General features: G+C 39.6%; 1 protein-coding gene across 1 annotated transcript; it reads right to left on the reverse strand.

The window, feature by feature from the left end:
* Nucleotides 1-1,039: 1,039 nt before the first annotated feature.
* ANKRD66 (ankyrin repeat domain 66) lies at nt 1,040-8,365 on the reverse strand. Its single transcript, XM_007426789.4, has 3 exons — nt 7,767-8,365; nt 5,103-5,331; nt 1,040-3,904 (listed from the first exon to the last, which is right to left on the reverse strand). The coding sequence occupies exons 1-3, from the start codon at nt 7,903-7,905 to the stop codon at nt 3,718-3,720; spliced, it is 555 nt and encodes a 184-aa protein (XP_007426851.2). The 5' UTR covers nt 7,906-8,365; the 3' UTR covers nt 1,040-3,717.
* Nucleotides 8,366-16,670: the final 8,305 nt, after the last annotated feature.

The raw sequence follows: 16,670 nt of genomic DNA on the forward strand, positions 1-16,670 counted from the left end.
TTGTTTAAATCAAAGTTGGCATTTGCATCAATTGCAGCTTGATATAATGTGCCTGTTTTAACAATTCTTCAGTAAAACCACTATTTTGATTTCATGCGAAATTTTTTTAAAAGATGGTGCAAGAAGAGATATGTGGATCATCAAATGTGCTTTATTTTACAGTTCCCTTTGGCAGTGCAGTTTTCCAGTCCAGTGGGTTCTTTTCTATAAAAACACAAAATGTATTTAAACGGGTGAAGTAATAGGAGTTGCACTTATTTTTTTAAAAACTGCATACTGCCAATTCTTCTAAAATGCCATGGGTGTTCACACTAACCCTTAGTACTGAAGAGAAAAAGCAATTAAACCAGTAGTCAGTGAATGCTAGAAGAATGTTATAACGTGGCAATTCTTTCTTGGTTGCTAACCCAGTGGGTTCTGGATGAGCTGTTGGACTAGGACTGTAGAACTGGAAAGACCCATGCTCTAATCCAACCTGCACTAGGTAACTTTGGATCAGCCATTCCTCACCTCACAGGATTGAGGGGAAAAAATGGGAGAAAGGAGCATCATGGATGCCAATCTGAGTTGTGCAATATAAATTGTATACATACATACATACATGTGGGGATGTGCAACTGAGGCAAAAGAAGGTACTCTGTAATGCAATCATTTATTACCACAGTAAAAAAAGCAAAAGTGCGTGAAACCCACTACCATTCAGAAATAATATCCAAACAGAATGGCGGACAAGGGGGAAATGTTCCAAGAATGACCGGTCCTTTATGGTTAGCCATATGATGCTTGGATTCCTTGGCGGTTGAGACTGTCATTGGAATGTCACGGAATGCTTTAATGATTGTACTGAGCTGATTGAAATTGAAATCCATTGGTTAATTCTTGATAGCACTAGGCATCTCTGGCTTCTTCTTCTATGTGGCATCTTCCACGTATTAGTGATAAAGATTTTCTCCAGAGCAATTAAAAAGAATAGGATCCTCAACCAATTGTGATGGTCTCCCAAACAGAACCATGGACCAGAAGCTCAGTGCAGTGACATGGATTTAACTTCCTAAAAGCAAGAAAGATTGGGGCCACCCATACTTAAAGTGTTCCATAAGGCAGAGCCACCAATGAGAAAGCCTGTTACCTGGTCTATGCCCAGTGAATCTTATGGAGTGGGGGAATCCCCACAGACATGCCCAGGAAATTCAAACAGAACAAGCAGATTTTGACTAGGCATTGCCTCATATAAACTGGTGGCCCCCTCAGCCACACCTTTCATACATTTGTATCAAACATACCAAGCTGTCATCCAGCTTCTAATGCGTACCAGCTTTGCTTTTCTGCCTTCCCACATACACTCTACTGTGCCAAGACTGCTGATAGCACTCCATCCTCCTCCGTCTGGACAAGAATCTTCATATATGTATTCTGCCTGCTCCCAGTTTCTATCCTTGACATTCTCCTTTTTTCATATGCACAGTAATGTCTACGGAAGCCATTGTGGCCTTGATGTCAGAAAACCACTCTTGATGTATACACTTGTTCAATTTGCATCTATTCTGCAGCAGTCAATGATCATCTTTATAGTTAATGCACCCATCAATCTTTTTCTTTTTTCTCTGTGGAGACATACCATCTCTTATGATCACAGAAGTCATTAATTTTGTTGTGTTGATGCTCCTTTTGTCAAACATGTTTCTGGAGAGAACTGCAAACCAGCTCTGAACCACCTTTATATATGCATGTTTTTCAGTACAAGCTAATAATTTGATCGGGGGAAATCCCAAGCTAAAACAGTACTATACTGGTGAAAGAGTGATTAATTATGTCCTTCAGTTAGTATGTTATGTAGAGATGAACCTCAAAAGGTGATAAAGAAAAATAGTGTATTATTTGTAAAAGGACTCTAGTTCTGGTTGCTATATCTATTTGAAGAGTTGCATTTATAAGAATGTGGTTACTGATTTTTTCAGTTTAAGGCCAGACATGATTTTTCTCCTCCAGGAAAGTTTGTATAGATTGTGTACCTGTTCTTCTAACAGTGCTCTATCAAAGAGAAAGGTCATTATGGCATTTTATTAAAAGGATAAGAAAGTAATTAGCAAGAAAAGAAATATACATACTAAAGAATTGTCTTGGACAGTTATTTTTATCACCAATCTAGCAGTTTGTTGGCTTTCCAATAAAAACAAGGTGTCAAACAATGTTTGATAACAGAAATAGATCTAATTACAGTTCAGGAGAAGTAACTGGGTATTTTAAATGTTATTAATAGAACAAAGCTTTAATTTTTTTTTACTATGCTTTCTGTTTAGCAGATACGTTTCCTTTCATTCCAGTTAAGCGTTCTCTCCATGCCACATGCTATAGCATGAGATAGCAAAAATAATTTCTAAATGTTCACAGTTGACTTGTGCTTAATTGCTACAATTTATTATTTTCCTAAATAATTGTTTCCTGAATGTTTACTCACTTTACAGCCTTCTCAGCATTCATTCCCATGAAAAGATTGCTCAGAAACATTAATTAATGAAGCACAGAAGCAATCTCAAGGGTGACCGGAGCGAGATCAGCAGTAATAAATGATAATACAAAAAACAACATAAGATAAACCAGAAAATAACTAGAGCATAGAGGGGAAAGAAAGAAAAAGCAAGCAAGCAAGCTAACATGTATTAGAACAAGTAAATATAAACAACAAAACTGAACTTGGACCACACGCATCGTATGGCTAAGATTTTCCAGAGTGTCAGCAGAAAGTCAGTACATCTGTAGAAAGTTTAAGCATGCCCTTCATCCTGGCTTTTAAGTCTTTCCATTGGTGTTGAACAACCTTCTTAGCTGCTGCCCACATACAGTAAAGCTTAAGTTCAATAGGTTCCAAACGTTTAGAACATAATTCAACTTCACATTATCATCACTATTTCTTATCGAAGCACCATGTTTACAAGCCTGTGAATATTACAGCAATAGTTCAACACAGAGCAGACCCTACCAATTATCTTCCTTCTGACACATTAACTTCCAACATGCAGAAGTTGAAACCCAGCCCTTACTACCCACCCTCTTAAAGTGTCCAATATACTAAAAAAAGACTATTTTATTGAAATATTCCCTAATTTAACATTCTTTAAAACCCTAACCAAGCACCTTGTTAAAGCAGGATCTTCCAAACTGTCTGCATGGTTCTCCTGTCTATCTTCACACAATTTGTTAACTGTGAATATACATTAACTGTAAGGTTTCTTTTTATAGATTAAAAAGCAAGACAAAGAATTTTTATCTGCATTTTAGTGCAAATTTAATTTCACACTTCTGGGTATTGTGGCAGTGTCCTCCAATTAAAATATGCCCAAAAACTTTAATAAAATAAAAATAATATTAATATTTTCCTTAATGTTAATAAAATTATTAAAGGAAAATTATAATATATACATAGTGTGGTCATAAAGCACAAAACTTTATTAAATTAGGGAAAAGCTTGAAAATGTGAGTATATTATACAAAAGTGTGCGCAAAATTAGTTTATTAGGAGAAATGCATATAAAAATAGATTTTTTTGTGCACATTTAAAAAAATTCTTAATCTGATATGATGAGATGAGCCCATCATCATTAATCACGTCAAAGAATGGAAAAATAGAAAAATGAAATAGATGGATTGCAATGACTAGTAAGTTAAGGGAGATAAGATCTTATTATCTAGCTCATCTGAAATATTCTGTTCTTCTCATTATTTTCTTGAATGAAGTTGAACACCATGCTTTCCCTGCATCTTGTGTTTCACAGGTTTCTTTTGAGAGAAGGATTTACTTTTCAAAAGTTCTTCCTTCTTAAGCTCCCAATCTTCATCTTTCTCATCCAGTTGGATTCCCTTTGATTTTGCCATCTGGCAATACACCTTGTATTCCATTTCAGCCCTAGATAAAAAGAAAAGAGAAAGAGGCCTTGGATAGCTGCTACCAAGGGCTGATCATGGCTTGGAAGAGACTCTGATGGTCTCTTCCCATTTGGAAAGATGGGTGACACTGCATCCTTCTTGACCATAAGCCGCCTCTTAAAACTCAATTCTAAAATTAATTAAAAACAAAACAGCTTTGGCTTTGCTTTCTCAAAGCCTGGAGGATACAAACATAACAAAATATAGGAAAATTCCTTAAATACATATGGGTGCTTTAGCATTATTGTAAACCAGCTCTTCAGAGAAATATCCTTTTAAAACCAATGAAGGCAACTTCATTAAATGTTTATTTAGGCAAAGAGAAAGCATGAGGCAATTCATAGAGATTTGCTAGTACAATTAATGCCATTAATCTAACTGGGTTTATATGTTACTTACTTGAACAGAGTTATGGATTTTAAAGCCTTGCAGATTTCCTTATAGAATGGAGGGTGTGGGGAGAGGAGGCATCAGATGGGAAGGTGTTAAGCATGAGAGAAGTGGGGCTGGGGGGAGAGAATGACATAAAAAGGCCTGTCAATGGAAACAGCAGGTCCACAGAAGACCAAGCCACAAAAGAAGTGCAATTAATTATTTGCTTTCCTAGCATGTATCAGGGGTAAAGAAGCAGGGGAATCCACCAACTGGATGTTCAGTAAGTGTACTCCAAGTAGACCACCAGAGAATCAATATGGCCAAAGTGGAGGAAAAGGTTGAAATTTAGAAAGACTGAGAGGTAAATAGATTAAGGCTGCTGTGCAGAAAGTCCTTGGCCTTTAAAACCCAAATAATTTGGAGGCAATTTAAGATCATTCTCAGAAACCCTGCACATTATCTTTTCATATGACCCAAAAATACAAAAATATAGGAGAGATTCAGTTCTTATGCCATTGCTCTGGAATACTGTTCCTATGATAGAATTGGCTGGCTACTCTTTTAATGTCATTTAGAAAAAACAGATTTTATTTTAAAGGGGCTTTAATATGTGATTTGACTGATTTTTTTAAAAACCAGATTTTTATATCGACGGCTTTGGATAGTAGTAATTTGAATTGTTTTGATAATTTCATTTTTTTCTCCTAACTTGGGACTGGTAAGCCCCTTTGCTCCACTACAAACCAGCATTAGGAAAAGAGCAATGTTGTCTGCTTTAATTCTTTTCCCAATACAGTACTTACCTTTCTAAGAATCTGACACAGGCTTTGTGCCCATAGATCTCTGCAATTCTTCTTGGGACATCCCCATAGAGATCTGGAGCATCAATCGGTGCGTGCAAAGAATGCAGGGTTCTTAACACGCTGAGTCGCCCTGATTCTGCAGCAAAATGCGCTGGAGTCCAACCTGCCTCAGTTCTCAAGCAAAGGCGAGCGCCATGTTCCACAAGCAGCTTTACTATCTTTGAGTGGCCTGTTGAAAATACAAACAGGAAATAAGAGCAAACAGGGAAGCCTAGCATCACAGTGAGACTTTCTCATTAACAGACAATTCCCAAAGAAGTGGCTCTTTTAGACCATAATCCAGAATCTGTTGTTTTGGGAACCATTTTTATTCTGAGAACAGGGTCTGGTTGTGACTTCTTCAAACTCTTAATTCGAGGACTTTTTCACATTCTGCATAGGCTGAAAATTTCCTGAATAAACCTTCCCGCCTTCATGGCCTGTCAGAGTGGAGCTCAGGTACTCTATCTTTTATAGATGTCTATTCACACAAACACATAGTATAAAGTTATATGTCACTTGGCCTTACCTGCTAATAACAATAACCTGGAGATTCATGGTTCATATATTCTATTCTATATTCTATGTATTTATTTATTTGGTAAATTTATATAGCCACCCATCTAATGTACCTGACTCTGAGTGGCATACAAGGTTAAAAAACACAAAAGACAATACAACAAAATAACCAAAACACATAACAAAAAAGTCATTAAAAAGTCAATTAAAAACATAAAAATAATTAAAGAAATAATCTGCAGGAGAATGCACTCAGTTTCTCTAGTAAAGCAGCTATTTTGCAGGCTCCACAGCCACATTCCCAGATCCCTGGGCCAGATGGCAAAGCCACGTCTTCTTGCCCTTCTGGAAGGCCAGCACGTATTCCCCCTCTTGAAATCTTTATACTTACTGGTATCATGAACAACATAATAGAGGTGTTACTTGCTAATATATACAGTATCTACATGCTTTTTAATAGGTCATAGAAATATATTCTTTACATAAATTTAAATATGTTTCTAAAAATATGTAGATTCTTAGTAGGGAACACATGTAATATAAAGAGACAGCATAGTGATATTCATTATTGGTGACCAAAAAATTCCATATTTTTAATATTTGGCTGATGTAATACATTCGTTATTAAGTCTATAAATCCAGTTAGATTATTTCTACACTCTATTACTGATGGCCAAGACCATTCCTTACCAGTCCATTTAATACAGCAATTAGATATAACACAAACTGGTTGGGGAAATACCTTCTGGCCCTGTGTAAAAATTAATACGTGGATGCCATTGATTAATGCCGTCTCCATTGTCCCCAACAATTCCTTGCAAAGAGCAAATCATGCCTTCAACCCACACATGAATTCGAGTATTTTCCATCTAAACCATAGTGCTTATCATTAGTGGCCTTCCTGTGTATTGGCAACATACTGTTTTCAGTCAGAAATTGTATGCTACCCTACAGCATAGCAGTTTTGTCCAAAACAAATTTAAACTTTAAAACAGAAACCATTTTTGCCCTTCACAGACCTTATTTCCCATTTTAAAAAATATTTATTTATTATTTTATTTCAATTTAGATGGCAGTCTATCTCAAAAACATGATTCCGGGTGGCTAACAACAATTTAAACAACAACAGACAGTGTTGTCCAAGCTTGGCCACTTTAAGATGAGTGGACTTCAACTCCCAGAATTCCCCAGCCAGCATGGCTGGCTGAGGAATTCTGGGAGTTGAAGTCCACTCATCTTAAAGTGGCCAAGCTTGGACAACACTGACAACAGATAAAACCAAAAATCCATGGCCTGGACCTTCCAGGACGCTTCCGTTCAGGACTTAGGAGAGGGGAGGAGGATCACCCAGAGCTGACATACTCGGAGCAGAGGAATCTGATCCAGCTACTTCTTCTATGCAAGTTCTGTTGTTGAGGAGTAGTAAATCCATGTCTTCTTATACCCAAACACAGGATTAGAGTTTCTGGGCCTCCCCCTGCTTGATGAAGCAGTGAGGCATGGAATAGCACTTCAAAGCAATCATTTTAATCCCAAGGAAAGCTCATGAAATATCAGCGGTTGAAAAGGGGAGTGAAAAGAAAGATAGCTCCGGGGTTCCTAGTGTCATTCCTTTGTCTTACGCAACGCTGAATACATCATCCCGGTCTATCAAATCGTTTCCTTCATGGGGCAGAATAAAAGAGGGATCACCTGGTGCCCTACTTTCCACCTCTAAAGGCCTGGGATAACCAAAAGCCACTCCCTTCGGAACCGCCATACTAATTACCCACAGCGCTGATTCCAGTATCTAAAATATAGGTAAAGTTCTTGCCTGTTGCTCCTGTCTTTCTCAATGTCTGCTTTTATTTAATTTTTATCCCGTTTTTGATGTCTGTTATATCAGTAAATGTATTTTTGCTAATCGATCGGAGTAGCCTGTGTGTTTGCTCTGATTTGGAGGTAGAGAATGATTGGGAGCGTGCTGGGTGCAAGCTGAACTGGAAATTACCCACTGTAATTTTCTACGCACGCTTTCATTATTGCTGGCGCAGTGTTCCTCCTTCTCCCTCTCCGAGACCCACGCACAGCCCCACCTACCCACCCAGTCCCAGATTTATTGCTTACCATTTGCTGCCGCCCAGTGGAGAGGTGTCCTATCGCTCCAGTCTGCATCTTTGCAGTTTGGGTCAGCGAGCCCGCTCTTGAGGATTTCTTCCACTAAATCATATTTGCCCACAGCCACCCCTTCGTGCAGTTCCGTCATGCTGCCTTTCGCTAACCTCCTGAACCAGACCCAGAATTCAGCAAGACCTCTAACAAGCCAGCTCTTATTGTCAAGAGGATGCGAAGGAAACGATTCCCGACCCGTTCTGCTGGTGCTGCCACCCACTCGGAAGGGCTGCTAATGGCAACATTTAGAAAGAGAGAAAACCATTTTTTCCCCTGCGATCAAGAACGAGAAATCTAGCTGGTGACCCGAGAGTCTCCACGTCTGTTGTTACTTGTTTTCTATGGAAACTGGCTCCTCCTGTGAGGAAGCCTTACAGTTGCCCTCGCGAAACCTTCATTCGCGTAGGTCTGCAGGAGAGCGAGAGAACGAGCAATGAAATTGTCCTACAGCAGGAGTATTTCGAAGTGACGTAATTTTTTCTGGCCGCCAGGCGCTGCTGCGAGGGGACGCCTTGAATCGCAGCGGAGGAGGAGGGAGGAGCAAAGCTGCCCTTTAAGCGGTGAGTTGGGCGGCTTTGCTGAAAATGGCGGTGGCCCGGGGAAGCGTTTGTAGGCGTTTAGGCACGTGCTGCTATCTGGGCACGTGCTTTGCCTCCCCAAACAATAGCGGATTGGCAGGACAACCTCCTCCTTTCTGCCCGTAAATATTGGGCATCCTAACCAGGTTTCTTAGTTCCTTCCTTATGATTAATGTTCTCTAGTTCACCTTGTGTACCGTTCTTTACCTACACAAACATTTTCGTTTTTAAGGGGCAGAGGTTTGCACTGCAAGAGAGGAGCCTCTTTTAAACGAAGTCCACAAGGACAGCTGCCATCCCTTAAAAGCAACTTCCATCAAATTCAGGAAAAAAAAAAAAAAGACGTGACGGAGGGCTTGTTGCCTTTCCTCTCAAATGCAACGTTGGCTCGGCGGAGCAAAAGGCAGGCGCAGGGCCCACTCCAGACTTTTCGGCGCCCGAGGCGAAGCCACGTTCTGCGCCCCCGGTGGCTTGGCTCTTCTTCCCATTTTGTTAGAAATTTCAAAAAGGCGCCCCTTGTTTCTTTTTGCTTTCGAGTTTTTGAGCTTTACTCTTAGGATTTTCAGCCCTGGACAATTTTTTTTTTCTTCTGACATTTTCACCCTATTTACACAGTACGTAATTTTAATTCCATCAACACCCGTTGTTGTCATATGGCAACAATTCTGCGAAATTATATTTAACCTCGTGCTGGCTCCCGGAGTGTGTCGTTACTGCTTCGCTTTTTTATTGTGGTGCACCCATCGTCACTGGAATTGAGCCCATCCACTTCCTGCTGGTTTCTCAAGAGAGCTAGGTCTTCACGTATTGTACCAATAGAAGAGAATATGTGTAGCTCAGGGCTGAACGGTGGAGTCCTTGGGGTTCTCTGAGCTCGGTGGTTTTCTTGCAGATGTTTTGTTACCCGGCCAGGTAATATCTTTGAAGTTGTTATCTAGCCATTTCTAACGAAATGTCTGCAAGAAAACAACCAAGCTCAGAGAACCCCAAGGACTTCACACTTCATATATTTTGTTCAAAAGATGATAATTGAGCCTAGTCATTTGCAGCTGGTAGTTAAAAATCAGTAAATGTTTTTGTTAATATATTTTAAGCTTTCTTGGGGGGAGGGGTTGTCTTCTGGCAGATATATACACACAATAATGCATATTGGTTATATGTACATATTTATTGAGGGGGTGAGGATTTTAGGATTGGTTTTAGCTGGAATCGGGCACCCTTGGTTGATAAGGTCGGAAAGCTAGCCACGCACAGGATTTTTGTCTGTGTTGATAATTCTTTTGTCCATTCTAGCTTTATGGAGATCAGTTTAAATTCAAGGACATCTTCCTTTGGGGTAAATATAATATTCTAGCCTTGTAGCTAGTGTGAAGACCAGTAAAAGTACAAATATTTCTTTTATAATACCTGTGTTCTCCTAGTTTTGGGCTACTGCTATAGATGAACATGTGGCTTTAATGATCTTAAATCTGTTGTCAGAAATACTGAGTGCATCTCTGTCTCCTTCTCATTGCTGTCACCATCGCCCATTCACTGGTCCTCATGTGGTCACTGCTGTGGCTGTTACTGCCCTAATTCCTGCACAGGACATGGAAACAAAGAGGAGGAAAAGTAGGTCTAAGAAGCACCAGAAGATTATACTGCCCCCCCGCCCATCATGGGGGTGGAAGAAATCCTGTGCAGTAGGTTCACAGGGGTTCACAATAGTTGTTAATGGTTACATTAGGATGATGTCACAATGCTTCTGGAGGAAGGCATGGCATTTTTTCTTGAACTTATATCCACTGAGAATATATAATAATGACATGCATATAGGAGTAGGAAGCTACTTTATTAGCTATAAATGTAGGAAATTACTGCAATAAGGGTTGTAGACAAAACAAAAACAGCTGCAGATATGACACAGGATAAAAGAGAGAAGATTGGTGTCAAAACTAATAATAACCAAGCCAAAACAAAAACCTGTGATCAAAGGACCAAAAAGAAACTTTCTGCCACTCTTTTGTAAGTATATCACTACTTTGACCCAAGGAGAGGGAAGGATCACTGGTCACTGTTGGAGTTCATTTTTCTTGGGCATTTGCCAGTTACTTTGAGAATGCATCTGACTCAGGATCATGGACCTAAAGGAAGCCCCATCTCTTTTCACTGAAGTTTACAATTGCAACCCAGGTTGAAGGGTGTTAGTAAAGTTAGGGCTACACATACACACGCACACTTGAGAAATACAGCAGGCAGAAAGGGAGTTCAATCTGGAGTCCTATGCTGTTGCACAGAACATCTTACCCTGAACTTCTGCTTGCATCTGGAAAAGGATTCCAATTCATGTAGCAACTTTTGGGAGGGTGGAAACTTTCACTGGAACCATGGCAGGGGTTAAAAGGTTGAACTCCCCATTTCCGATGGTAGTCATTTGGGGGATCCCTGTGGTTGCTCTTTGCAAATAAAAAGCAGCTACAGATGACTTTGTCTGAGGTCATCTGTCCCTTCCATTTGGTCATAGGAGGAATGCCTTGTCTAGAATGCTGCCCACTGCAGTGCATGTATCACTGACAGAGAAAATAGGCTTCTTGCTTCAGAAATATTCTTTAATACATTACAGAGATAGATTAAATAACAAAAGCTTATTGCTCTGATTATTAGACTAATAGTACTAATACTAATAGTAGTAGCAGAAGATACTTATTTTATAGGGTAAAAACTGATGCAGAGGGACCACTGTTAAGAGTTGTGAAAGACAGAAAGTGTCAGGATGGTCACAGATACTAACTGGAGGGAAGGGGAGCCTGGCATCTACATGCCATCTTTACCTTTCAATCCATTTTTTCAGTCTCAACTAGAGTGATGGCTTACTGAAACTACAGACCCCTTCACCTAAAAGTGTTGCCACTGAATTCTCAGTAGGCCAAAGGGAAAACATTAAGATCTGTGACTGAATTAGGAAAGACCATTTATACAAACTGGCAGGTATAAATAAAGCAATTTGGATGAACTAGGGAGAGTAAATATATTTATGAGGTATCTGTCTAGGCATCTGTCAGGAGCTCCCAGACTTGATCTGGAAGGGAAAATGCCCAGGGTCTTCTACAATTTTGTCTATTTATAGCCAGGGGCTTGATGCTAATCTGGGAGATTTCAGTAATAAGGAAGGGCATAAATTCAAAAAGTAGATCTCAGTCCTCCATGAAAAAAATAATTGTTCCAAATAATCCATATGGTCTAAGATCTAGAATAACAATCTATAAATGTCTTTAAAAAATCCATATATTATCCAAGTATGGCATACACTGCACTGGATGGTAGTTTCCCAGAATTGATTAATCCAGTCTGCCCTCCTAAACAAGCATCTATCCTGTAACTTACAAGGTCCAACAAGGATCAGAAGGGCATTAAGAACTGGATTCAGATATATAGTACATATCAATTTTTGAAATGCTGTACTCAGCTTTAATATAAGACAGTCCCTGCCTGCAGATGAGTAAATCCAATAAAAATGGAAGGAGAGAAAGCAAGAAAAGATACAAATTTGTACCCAAGTTTTTAATAATTGCTGTTAGCTTTTTAAATGGCTTCTGAGAAAACCATGGTGGGAAAAGAAGAATCAAAAGCACCAGTATGCCACTGATTTTGGAAATGTTCAATTTAGCCTGCCTTAACACAAATTCAGTCTCTGTTTATCTGTGTTTCTCATCTATACCAACTCCCTTCTGTGTAAAAGACCCCAGCTTTTGATTTTAACCTACAGTTCCAATTAGAACCTTCAGGTGCACACAGTTTATCATCCTATGTTGTTTAGCCTCCATCCATATATCTTTTGCATTCATCATGAATTCTCTTAAGTTCATACAACAAAGGCGCATAGAAAATTATATTATTACCAGTTGCATTGTTGGTTGGGGACATTTTCTAATCTAGATTACTTGGTTAGTCAAGGCTCGCTATTAATTAATCCCGTCAGGCCACTAGTGTCAAAGGCACTTGGAAATAGAGCTTTACGTGTATGGTGGGGGGAGGGGGTGTTCATTAGAAAGATGCCATCCTACTCTGATGCAGCCACTACTCAAGTTATATTAATATTGGAGTGGAATTTTGCCATTTGATTGCAGTTTTATTACTTCATGACATAATTAATATTTAACAATCTGTAGAACAAATACTGGTCTGCATCTCTTTTTAATACATACATTGAATCAATGAAACTGAGTTTTTAAGAGATGTTAGGTTGAATTCACGTTTTAGATACATTAATCTTTCTATCTGCTTTCTTGGCTATGATTAGCAAAGTTTTATTTTGATGGGCAGCCGGTACAGGTCTGTTTTACTGGGGGGGGGGCACAATTATGGAAATTCTGAGGAGATCATAAGTGCTTTCTTTTCCCCTGTTGAGATGGTGTTTGAAAACTTGGTAGCCATTCTGGAAGGCAAAAATTAATTATCCCTCGTAGTTTTGTTTGCTTTTTAAAAAAAATCCATTAAAACTGCTGCTCTTATTTTGTTTTTAATGCCTTACAGTGATTTTTTAAAAAGCCACTTGGGATATAAATAATTTAAATGAATGAATGAATACAAAAGTACATACATAAAAACTTGGATTTTTGCAGGAGCCTTTTGGACCCTGAGGATGAACTTTCTAGTATCCAGTGGGATTCAATACCTTTGGACGTAAAGGAGTGGTTAACAGGCACTTTTGCAAGGACAAAAGAGACATACAGACTGCAACCTGATGAAATAACAAGTGTTCGGAGTATTTCATATGCTTTAGAGAATGCAGTTGTGGTAGAAAGGCAAGCATAGATTTCATAGCAAATTATGAACTTCTCAGAATATTACCTAAATCATGTATCTGATTATTAGAAAAATGAATTCCAGAATCCGAGCTGGAATTGACCATAAAAATCATCTAGTCCAGGGATTGGTAAATTGTTCCAGCTTTAGGCAAGAGTGTCAGGGACTACAGAAATGGGTGGTCATGTTTTTTATACCTATGGGGGTATAAATATAGGCTGTAATCACTGTTGGGGCCACATAATCCCTGCAACTGTGAATCTCTGCAGAAAATTCAGAGTTTAAAAATGAAGATGTACTAAGGCAAGGTCCCGCCCTTAATATGTGTGTCTTTGAAGCAGCTATTTAAAAATATATGTAACTATCCATTGATCCCCGTAACTGTATATAAAGAGGGCTGACTCATTTCTTTCATATATTCTGTATGTTTGTCAGCTAAGCAAAGCAGAACAAAATAGCTTTCAGTATACTTGGTTAAGCGTAGTAGTTGGCTGTGTAAAACAAAAATGTTACAATTAAAATGCACCAGTTAATTAACTGGCACCAGTTAATTTTTCCCACAAAAGTCAAAAGAGAATGTGCATAGGTCATTTCAAGAAGACCAAGAAACAGATTAGCCAAAAGGAGAGAAAAAGGGCAGAAAAATGAGAGGACCTGAAGGTCCCATTTGGGACAAAAACACTCTGGAGTTAATTTTTTATCTATTTCATTTGTTTTATCTTTACTGTTCAGTCAAAAAGGAATTGATGAGAATTTTTCAGAGGATGGTTTTCTTTATAGAGAGAGGGAGGGAGGGAGATTGGTTTTCCATATATAAGCAGAAACTGAGAGAAAAGAAGACAAAACTAGTAACTCAGACTGAGGTTAAGAAAGGAAATGAAAGAGAGGTCCCAAACAGAAGAAGCCATAGCAGGGGGGAAAACTGATGGGGCTGGAGGTGAAGAAGAGAGCAAAGAAATGCTTGTCCAAGTTCAAACTGGGCAGGAATTGCTTCACTTCAGAACCTTAGTTGTGTTCCAGCTTCTTTGTCTTTCCCAGTGCGTTGTTCTCCCATTAGGTTCTTCTTTTACCTGAGAAATTTATAGCTGATGAAGGGAAAAGGAGGAGGAAAATAGGGAAGATTCCTAGTGCTGGACTGTAGGTTGAACCACACTTTCTCCTGTAGACACTGCTACATCAGGTCTGTCAGTGGATTTCTTCAAGATGCAGACTGGTATAATGCAAAGACAGCACATCTGGGTGAACAGACTAATTGAAGCTGCCAAAAATACAGCACCCTAACTTTCATCCTATTTCTACAGGAGAGTGAAAATCCAGATACTTTTTACATGTAATTTTTAACCATCGTCAGTATTTACCTCTACACAATTCTACACAATGAATGTGTAAATATTTCCTTTTCAACTGAATTCTAATCTTTAATTTGTTACAAGTTCCACTGTCATAGACCTACTCCTTAACTGAATAACTGAGCAAGATAAAATGCACCTAAAATTCAACTGCAAAGGCATAGGAAGACCTATCTAGAGGAATGATCATCTGACCCTGGGATTGAGAAAGCAGAGCTAAGAATTAGTTACTGTGAAAAGCACTCACGTATTTCCCAAACTGTCTTTTTGCTTGAGTCACAGAACTGCAATGTTGATGGGATTCCTTAGTGCTCCAAGATAGAAGAGAAGGGTGTGCAGTCAGAAGGTGAGGAGTGGGAGGAGAGGAGAAAGGATTTAACAGCTTTTTTGGAGGAACAAAATAGGATTGTGCCAGATTCTAGGGGCAGTGGGGGAGAAGAACCACTTGATTTTTCTTCTACCTCAGCTTTTGCCCCTAGTATGTTCCTATGCTACAAGTTTGTGTGCCCTCCCCCCATTTTTGTAGGCATTTCCTTTGCACCCACAGGGTCACAGTGGAGATGTTCAAGGAACTCAGCAGTTGTCCAGGGTTAGCTTGATTCTGAATGCATCCCCACTTCAGAGGGCCATGACAAAACTGGGAGACAACCTAGCTCTAAATCACTCCCATTCGACTCTTAAAATTGAAACTATCTGTAGTGGCCCCAGGTTTGAAAGCCGGGTCCCCAAGAATCCCATTGGACTCTTCCCAAGCTCCTGTGGTTTAAAGATCCCAGTGCCAAGCGTGTCTCCACCTAACTGGGGAGCTTGATATGAAATGTCAAATTCCACCCCACTCCCTGAGAAATCTAATAAAAAATAAACCCCCCAGTTTTATACAGTAAAACAGATTTATTAGTAAAGTCAATCAACTTACAGAAATGCAAAGGGATAAAGTATCACAGGTGTGAGAAGAGAATGCAAGAAACTTGTGCTTAGAATTAGCAGCTTGCTCTCGCTCTTGCTTTCACTCACAGACACACACACGCACCCTTTCCAGAGTGGCTTCTGGAGATCTCAACACCAGGTTGGGGAAGCTTAAAGGTACCGTGCATCCTAATCAGGTTAATTGCCTCCCCTGGTGGCACAACTCCATTTTTTCCTCTCTTGGGAGGGCAGTCCCCAACCCCGTGCCTCCCATTGCGGGGCTTGGAGAGACTCTCCCCCAAATCCCACTACTGGTCCCAATCAGCGAGGTACTTTTTCTCCTTTGCTGGCTTGCCAGATGTTTTCTCTGGCCCACTTGCTGCCAATCAAAGCCCCTGTTCCCTTGCACTCCCAGATTCTCCTCCATCTTATTTTAATATTGAGGGCAATCCTGACTGAGCAAGGAAGAACATTTCTGTTTCTTCATTTCCTCATCATTGCTTATTCTCAAGTCACCTCCTTTTATCCTGCTGCTGAGATAGAGAAGACCCTATCCTACTCTGCATTCTTTCTGATTCCTACTTTCCTTGAGCTCTTTCCTACTTTTTTCCTCCTCAGCTTCTTTTCCTCCTCGGCATGGCACTTTTTGCCTGTCTGGCCAAACTTCTGCTCTCTGCTTCTCCTTTTCCCTAACCTGTCTGGTTTCCTTCCTGTATGCGCTCTTTCCTTCAGTGTCTGCATCTTCACACCTGACGGGGCATTGATTGTTTCAGTCCAGTTCTTGGAAGCTGGTTGTAACATTTTTGTATACATCAAATCTGGCAATTTTTCTGCATGTCCAGGCAGAGCAAGAAGGAAAGCCCAGAGCATATCTGACAGTGATTGGCCTTTGTACACACAGACAAAGCCACAATGCTGATAGGATTGTCCTTCAGGCACTCCAGTCAGCCAGATTGTCCAGACATAGGTGGAATAAACTGAGTATTTGGCCAGGCTGCTGTAAGTAGATTGGAAATACTGGGGCAAGTACCAAATGAAAAATGTAGCTTTTATTTGTTCCTTTTAAATGGAACTTTATAGTCATAATTATTGGTTATGGGTGAAAATATCTTCTAAATAATTATGTGTATGTATGGCTATTTAGTTCAGTAGGATCTGAACACATAACTATTCTGTCAAGTCAGTTTTAAGCAGAAATGTAGCCAGGGTTGTTAGGATTATAGAGATACCTCTTAACAGTG

This window comes from Python bivittatus, unplaced genomic scaffold (genome assembly GCF_059951505.1).
Source record: "Python bivittatus isolate LINGU-HERP-01145 unplaced genomic scaffold, Pbiv_v1 ctg000020_np1212, whole genome shotgun sequence".
Lineage (NCBI taxonomy): Eukaryota > Metazoa > Chordata > Lepidosauria > Squamata > Pythonidae > Python > Python bivittatus.